This window comes from Melitaea cinxia, chromosome 16 (genome assembly GCF_905220565.1).
Source record: "Melitaea cinxia chromosome 16, ilMelCinx1.1, whole genome shotgun sequence".
Classification (NCBI taxonomy): Eukaryota; Metazoa; Arthropoda; class Insecta; order Lepidoptera; family Nymphalidae; genus Melitaea; species Melitaea cinxia.
The window spans coordinates 455537-464346 of NC_059409.1; the positions used below are offsets into that span (position 1 = coordinate 455537).

Genomic DNA, 8810 nt, shown 5'->3' on the forward strand with positions numbered 1-8810 from the left:
TCAACCACCTTTCGACTAAAACAGAAATCATCGAATTCGGTCTACCCAGTCAAAAGTTCTGTAAAGGTAACATACATAAAAAATACAGTCGAATTGAGAACCTCCTCCATTTTGATGTCGGTTACAAAATTGCACTTTTTTTTTGTTAAGTACGATTTCACATACCTTTCTTGAATCTTACACAATTATTTTTAATTCTTCATGGAAACTGAACCTAAGATCAAACTATAGCATACCCGTATCTTTATATAACAGTTTAGTTTACTTCTGGTCAAAATTAGGCACTTTTATAAAATGGCACAGAAAAATTCGACATATATTTGAGAATTTATATGACAATTCTGCTTTTACGACATTATCTGTTATATCCGCTATAAAATATTACGCCATTTTAATTCCTTTGACGTTATTCGTAACACAAATATATTCAATTAACTAATTAAAATATAAAGATCAATATTAAAAACTTAAATTAAGTAAGGTATAATTGGTACTTTTCTTGTCTGTCGTATTAAACGCCACTACGGCTATTTTTGTTGGGACCTTCCATATCCTCAGCGCTCTTCAGCATCAGATAATAACTGTTGACGCACAGGATACAGTACGCCAGGATACCTGGAAAAAAATATTTTACATTTATTTATTTTATACTGTTACGATGGTAAACAAACAATGTATGCCATTCCCAAAAGGTTGTTAGGAAGAAATCCTCTTTTAGCGATAAGACCGCCTTTGTACATCAAGTATCATTCAGCCTGTAACATCCCTCTGTTGGGCATAGGCCTCTTTCTCCATGTCCAGGAGAAGGATTGGAGCTTAATCCACCACGCTGATCCACTGCGGGTTGGATGTTTCCTACTTTGAGTAACGATCGCTATCAGGTATTTATGTATTTATGTAACGGTGGGGAGACCCACAAGGACAGACATACAAACCGGAAAGAAATATTTGTACAAATACAAATTCATCCGGTGGTCGGTGTTTTAGGCGATTACACGCACCCCTATAGTAAATATAAAACAATTTCCGTCTCCAGTTCAGATCTCCCACTTATTATTCAGATTAACACTCACCAAAGAAGACAACCCCTTCTAGGAAAGACAAGAAGATGTGCGACCCGCTCGCAGAAAAGCCGAAGGTCATCGACACGATCACGTAGATGAGTGAAACGATGTACAGAACTATCATCACGTACACCCAGCCGCGTAGCGCGACTGTGTTCCTCTGGAAAACACATATTCAAAAATATATATTTTTTTTATACAACTGGGCAGTGGGCTGGTCATCTGTGTCGCAGGACCGATGGCCGTTGGAGTAGACGGGTCCTAGAGTGGAGACCGCATCTTGGCAAACGCAGTGTGGGACGTCCTCCGGCCCGATGGACCGACGATCTACGTAAGGATGCCGGTGTAGGCTGGATGAGGATTGAGGAAGACCGGGATGTGTGGCGCGAACTTGGGGAGGCATATGTCCAGCAGTGGACTGCGATAGGCTGAAGTGATGATGATGATGATGATGATGATGATGATGATACAACTGGGTCGGCAAACAAGCGTACGGCTCACCTGATGGTAAGCGATTACCGTAGCTTATAGACGCCTGTCACACCAGAGCATCGCAAGCGCGTTGCCGACTCTATCCCTAATTCCCCCCAGGAGCTCTGGTCGCATTACTCACCAACATGAACACAACACTACTTGAAAGCAGTATAATTTAGCTGTGATCTTCTGCTTCTGCTTCTGTGGGCTGCGCGGGACGCGTTTTACACTTTATTTCGAAATAGGTAAATTAATCATCATTACAGCCTATACAGTCCACTGCTGGACATAGGCCTCCACAAGTTTACGCCAAAAATAACGTGAACTCATGTGTTTTGCCCATAGTCACCACGCTGGGCAGGCGGGTTGGTGACCGCAGTACTGGCTTTGTCGCACCGAAGACGCTGCTGCCCGTCTTCGGCCTGTGTATTTCAAAGCCAGCAGTTGGATGGTTATCCCGCCATCGGTCGGCTTCTTAAGTTCCAAGGTGGTTGTGGAACCTTGTTATCCCTTAGTCGCCTCTTACGACACCCACGGGAAGAGAGGGGGTGGCTAAATTCTTTAGTGCCGTAGCCACACAGCACAGGTAAATTAAGTTTACTTTTAAAATATCAGCATCAAGTGGACAAAATTGTGACTCCCACTTTTCTATGTTCACTTTCACTTACAAATCGTATTACTTCTGTAACCACTAACATTTAGGTTATATTTATATTACAGTCTGCAAGAAATTGTTCACAATAAACTTAGTCAATTTGCGTCACAATTTCTTCCACGCTATGTAAATATTATGTCATAAAATCTTATGAAATGTAAAGTTTTTTTTAGTTCATATTTCACACTCACTTCAGGCTATTGCAGTCCACTGCTGGACATAGGCCTTCACAATTTCGCATCAAAAATGGCGCGAAATCATTTGTTTTGCCCATAGTCACCACGCTGGGCAGGCGGGTTGATGACCGCAGGGCTGGCTTTGTCGCACCGAAGACGCTGCTGCCCGTTTTCGGCCTGTGTGTTTCAAAGCCAGCAGTTGAATGGATTATCACGCCATCTGTCGGCTTTTTAGGTTCCAAGTTGGTAATGGAATTATGTTATCCCTTAGTCGCCTCTTACGATACCCACGGGAAGAGAGGGAGCGACTATATTCTTTACTGCCGTAACCACACAGCAGATTACTTTTAAAATATTAAATATTATCATATTTACGTTACAAAATATAACAATAAACACATAATTAGAGTATGAACTTACCGCAAACACGGCGTACAGCAAAGTGGCAGCCAGCAGCACGTGTACAACCGTGAACACAGCGACGCCGATGGAGATCTTGTACCACGTACTATACAGGTGGTCCTCTGCATCCTCTACTGTACCCGCGAGAGCTCGTAGGCTCTCCGCGTACAAAGCGCTTACTACCATCAGCGCGAAGGATAAGATCTGAAGTGTTGAAGGTTTCAGTTAGGCAGAGTTTTGATTGATTTTCAATCTGTGACACCCCACATCTAGGCACAGGTATTATTTAATGAGGTAGGGCACAGCAAGAAATATAGTAACGCAATCTCACAGAGGATCACAGCTAAATAATCCTGATCTCATGTTGTAATGTGTTCCTGTGGTGAGTAAAAAGGCCAGAGCTCTTGGGGAGGGTCAGAAATGGGTTGACAGCGCGCTTGCGATGGTTCTGGTATTACAGACGTCTATAAGCCACGGCAATCGCTTACCATCGGGTAGGTCGTACGTTTGTTTGCCGACCTATACGTATAATAAAAAAAAACCTATGTGGATGAAGAAAGAAGGAAGCGTTCGAAAAAATAAATTGAGTCAAATTTGAAAAACTATCTACAAGATTGTCGTTTTAAAATCTGTTAATGTAGTACGACCGAGTCTGACCTAATAGTCTAGGTTTTGTCTTTATAGGTCTTCCCATCGCGCTTCGAAGGATGGAGTCTATTAAACCTCCTGGGGGGGGGGATTGGGGATTGGGTCGGCAACGCGCTTGCGATGCTTCTGGTGTTGCAGGTGTCTATAAGCTACGGTAATCGCTTACCATCAGGTGAGCCGTACGCTTGTTTGCCCACCTAGTGACATAAAAAAATATATATATTTTGCTGCGTGTACGTTGTTTTTCATATTATTATTCTTTAATGGAAACTCGGTGGGGATATCGAAGATTTTATCATTACTCGCTTCGTTAAATAGCTCATTAGCTAATCTAGTATAAAAAGCAAAATAACTCCCAGTAAAAAAAAATATATTTATAATAGAAACTTCGTTTTTCAAATCAATAAGCTTATAGCATTCCTTGCCAAACACAACATGATTTAAATAGAAAAATGAGATGACCTTCAATATCCACTAATTTTTCATCTCGGAAATTGTCCATGATATGGATGATGTCTGCGTTTCTTTTTCCTGTTTAGATTTATAGTCCCAATCAGGGTGAAAGATTCGGAATTTTTTAAATCAATAAAAATAAATAAAATTGGAGTGTCTGTTTGTAATATTAAAATATCCGCTTTGTACTAAATGCATATGGATGTATACACGATACATACACAAAAATAACATTTTTTACAATTTTCGTCTGTCTGTCTATTTGTTCCGGCTAATCTCTGAAACGGCTGGACCGATTTTGACGGGACTTTCACTAACAGATAGCTGTTGTAGTAAGAAGTAACTTAGAGATTTATTTATTTTATAACTCTACGAACTGAACGATAACTTTTTTGGTAAATTACACGCGGACGAGGTCGCGGGCACAGCCAGTCTAAAAATATGTATCCTTGAATACCGTGAGTGTTTCTACACCAGACCAGTGTCATTGATTGGCACTACTTTTAAATGAACAACAGTAATTCAATACACATACATATGCGTGTATGACGTACTTTTAATCCAACGTGGTTACCGCAGTTATAACAGGTACGCTCAATACTACGTGTATTTTGAAATGAATTGAATGTAATTTACGGTTTTGTATTCTAACTATTCGCGGTCGTATGTTTTGATCAAACGCCCACTCATCACAAATATTTGTATAGGTTGACTTATACATATATTGATGGTCAACATGGCTTAGGCGTCAATGTTAAATTAATCTGTTCAGATTTTCATCTTGTTTGTCATAGTTAGGTATGTTTATTTCACTGAAATTATCCTTACGTTTTCAGGGCTATCATGAACAGCTTTAATTTATTATAGAGTTCATTGGAAGCGAGTTTGAAGACCTCCAGTACATGATTTTATCATATTGGCAAGTTTACTGTGAGCTGTACATACTTTACAAAATTTACGTTAAATGTTACGTTTTTGTAGAAATTCATATATAATCAGTAATTCAATACGAAGTTCTCAAATAGTGCCCGTATTTATAAATTAAACCTAGATTATAAATAAACCTTTGCAGATAATAAAATGAAATTTGCCAGACTCCCCAATTAAATTAATTGATTCTTAAATCGAGGCGAGAGGCCAAATGAATGTAATAGAAACATTGAGCGACTAGTATCGACGCTTTTGGGACAAATCTAGGATGAAGAGAACTGTAGAGTTTGCAAACGCTAAATTTATTTTTAGCATATCTCCATGTGCTCAATAGTGACAAAAGACATCAGAAGACTGATATTTTTTTAAGAACCTCTGAAACTTGTGCCTACGTATTTAACAGACTTACGGATTGATTAAGAGGATTTTTAAGCAGCAAAATTACGAGTATTTTAATCACTTCTTTAACTTATGCACAATTGTATTATCTTATAATTCTGTGAAGTGCTTGGTAGTTGGTGAAATATAATACGAAATAGGAGACTTATTACAGGGGATTTATTACAATTAAAATCCCATAATTATAGAGGAGTTGGAGAGAATGGAGGAGAGTAGAACGACAGCTACTTTGGGATATTTTCTTTAGATCAAAACTATTTAATTGAAAACCAGAAAGACCATCCACCTGTTTTCATATAGGTAGAAATATGGAAATTTCCACTCATAAGTAATTAATGAATATATTTTCAACCGGTAGCACTACATTTAAAAATAGAAGAAATCGCTAAAATACAAACAGTACAGCATATAAGAATAGGATAAATCTGTAAAGTCACCATTAAAATCTAAAAAATGAAAACTATTAATCCGTTTATAAAGGTAGGCACAAACTGATGCTCTAATTACGCCCATACTCCTCGTCAAACGCCCAATGACTTGAATTTCAAGTCAACTTTTTATTTATACTAGCTTTGTCGTAGTTTATAGGCGTAATAACGGGCTTAAATTTACACTTCACTCATTTCAGCATATCGCAGTCCACTGCTGGACATAGGCCTCCACAAGTTCGCACCAAAAATGGCGTGAACTCATGTGTTTTGCCCGTAGTCACCATACTGGGCAAACGGGTTAGTGACCGCAGGGCTGGTTTTATCTCACCAAAGACGCTGCTGCCCGTCTTCGGCCTATGTACTTCAAAGCCAGCAGTTGAATGGTTATCCCGCCATCGGTCGGCTTTTCAAGTTCCAAGGTGGTAGTGGAATTCTGTTATCCCTTAGTCGCCTCTCACGACACCCACAGGAAGAGAGGGGCTATATTCTTTACTGCCGTAACCACACAGCATAGAGATTTACAAACGTTTCGTAACAATAAAAACATTTAAAGGATTAAACGCGATGGCACAAATAATGAAGTTAACTATTTGCATATATTTCAATAATACTTTATTTTTATTATTCATTTGTATGGATATGTTTCTAACACGGGAGATTATTTTCTAAATTGGTTATCTTCAAATAAAAAAATTTCAGATACTCCTACTGAAATCTGGAGCCAAACTAATTCGTTTCAAACGAGATCTAAAATGATTTAAATTTCTTAAAACTTATTTGAAATTTATTCCTGAAATATTATTGTTTAAAAAAGTAGCCAGTCACAAACTAGTTTAGTTTTTAATATGTTCATCGATGGAATTGTTGAAAAATGGACTTATTTTGAAAATTATACCTTCTGAATTATTCACGTATACTCTACGTCGCTTTGTTTTACGTGTCCTTTGTTCGAGGTCGTCTGAAAAAGTTCGCTTATTTATCGATAAGATCACCGTTTACATTTAATTTTGAGTTCCTTTCAAGTTTTTTCATAGTTTTTATAAAATATTAATCTTATTGGGTATATAATGAAGCACATTTTGTCTCAGAGCGCATGATTTTTATAATTGTATTCGCTAACAAACGAAAAAAAATTTGACTTCTAAAACATCGACAGGTAATGCAACGTAGGTAGACGAAAAAACATTCAAGTAAATAGGCGTTATCAAAGATTACTCAAAAATAAGTCTTCAGATCTCGATTAAATTTAAAAAGGACTACGAAACAAGCATCAGCATTCAATTAAAAAAAGAATCATCGAAATTTGTCAACCTAGTAAAAAGTTCTGAACTTATGCATAAAAGAAATACAGTCGAATTGAGTTGATTTGTCCCAGTATGATTTGTAAAGATATAAAAGTTGGAATGATTATTTATATAAAATAAAGCTTACCAAATGTACGTAGCCGATGAGCTTGGTCCCGGCCTCAAGACCGAGGCACCAGCAGAATGACGTGATGTGCGGGAGACCCATCTTCGCACCTTCGTTTTCTGGTTCTCTGAAAACATAAAAGGATTGTAGACATATACGGTATTACAAAGTTTAAACATTAATTTATTTCTTTAATAATACCATTCCAAAACATTAACCGACTAAAATTTTCATTTATTTAGAAATACATCACACTTCTAAAAAAAAAACCTAATAACGTTTAAAGTGCTTTTTACTAATTATAGGCGAATACAATTTATATTTTAATCATGATAACGACTAAACACAATTAGTAAAAATTAATAATTTCCTAACAACAAAACAGTCAGCCAATTAACAATTATATGACGATTCAAACAGTAACGACACAATTTTTCAGAAATTCAGACAAAACTTTGTCCCACAATCAACGATCTTGATAACAACAACACCTACACTTTATTTCACACAAAAACTATTACAAGTAACAATAACAAGAGAAATGCACAAGAGGCGAAGGCTAGATCTAGGCTGTCTATAAAAAGCTCTAGAACAGGACTTACTGCACGTCAGCCCTCATCCTGTCCTCGATCAATAATAAACGGTGACTTAGTACTAACCTAGTCAACAAACAATTGGGCCAGTTTTTTCGCACAAGCCCATACGATATTAATAGTCACGTTACAAGTTAGAAACTTTAAGCGATTTTTTATTTGTAAATCATCTGCAATAATTTGTTGCGTTAGTTTGAGATTATTTGGGTCATTAAAAATTATACAGGTGTCCCAAAATTCAACGATAAGCCGAGACCGGAGGATAGACCTGCCCATAACTACTTGGGAAAACAAAAGAAAAAAAAATATATCACAATTTTTATAATTAGACCCAAATGTCATTTCTAAACAAGAAATAACAGGCACAATTTTTTTTGCTGGTTTTCCTATCTTCTTTCTCTGTTTAACGTAAATAACTCTCTATCTATCTCTCTCTAACTTCTTAGGTCTGTATACCCAATTCAAGTTTTGGGACACTCTGTATAAACGACGAAGTATATCGAAATTTAAAGACATCACATACTACTGATTTTATAATAATCGAATAAATATATTGACTGTCTTATGTTGTTGACCTTCTTGCCAGTTTTTCTTAGACGAATCTACAACGAGCTATGGTTAAATTATTCACGAACACTATATAAGATTGGACATAGATAAGGGACTTATGCTACGTACCATGTATAAACTATTTACAGAATATCAGTCAAATAGAAGCACAATGTTTTCGCCATTGTCTCGTAGAACAGAGTGCCTAGTGCGAGTTTTATTCACAGAAACATGACAGAAACGCGTTTATACGTGAAGATTATTTTGTGTGAAAATTTAAACAGTGCAGCCTAGACGATAAAGAATAGTATACGATACAATCGATACAGAGCCATCTAGCGGCAAACGCGAGAACTAGGTTGAAATGCCGAATTTCCCATACAAAATGAAGTTAAAATTTACGCCTGTTATTGCGAGACGGATTAAACAAACTCGCACTAGGCACTCAGTCTATGACTTACACCGCGTAAATTTAGCGTCTCCGGTGATAGTGGACTCGTCAAGGTCACATCTTCATCAATTAAGATCCACTTGCACGCTACGTTATTATTTCTACGTACAGACAGACAGACATTAAGTACATACTGACAACCTGTTAGTATATAATTGTTATGTAAGTACAATTC

At 37.2% G+C, this 8810-nt stretch overlaps 1 protein-coding gene across 1 annotated transcript; it reads right to left on the reverse strand.

Moving 5' to 3' along the window:
- Positions 1-374: 374 nt before the first annotated feature.
- On the reverse strand, positions 375-7386 carry LOC123661102. The gene is made up of 4 exons (XM_045596102.1): positions 7064-7386; positions 2790-2975; positions 1074-1224; positions 375-615 (listed from the first exon to the last, which is right to left on the reverse strand). Exons 1-4 carry the CDS (start codon positions 7142-7144, stop codon positions 512-514), a joined length of 522 nt encoding a protein of 173 aa, XP_045452058.1. The 5' UTR covers positions 7145-7386; the 3' UTR covers positions 375-511.
- Between the last annotated feature and the right edge of the window lie 1424 nt (positions 7387-8810).

What these genes read in the sequence shown, in the direction of transcription:
- LOC123661102 (XM_045596102.1), bottom strand. Translation starts at nt 7,144, where the DNA reads ATGGGTCTCCCGCACATCACGTCATTCTGCTGGTGCCTCGGTCTTGAG. An exon ending in TGCTGTACGCCGTGTTTGCG is followed by an intron (nt 1,225 to 2,789) that starts GTAAGTTCATAC and finishes TGTGTTTTCCAG; the next exon opens with AGGAACACAGTCGCGCTACG. An exon ending in AGAAGGGGTTGTCTTCTTTG is followed by an intron (nt 616 to 1,073) that starts GTGAGTGTTAAT and finishes ATTTTTTTCCAG; the next exon opens with GTATCCTGGCGTACTGTATC.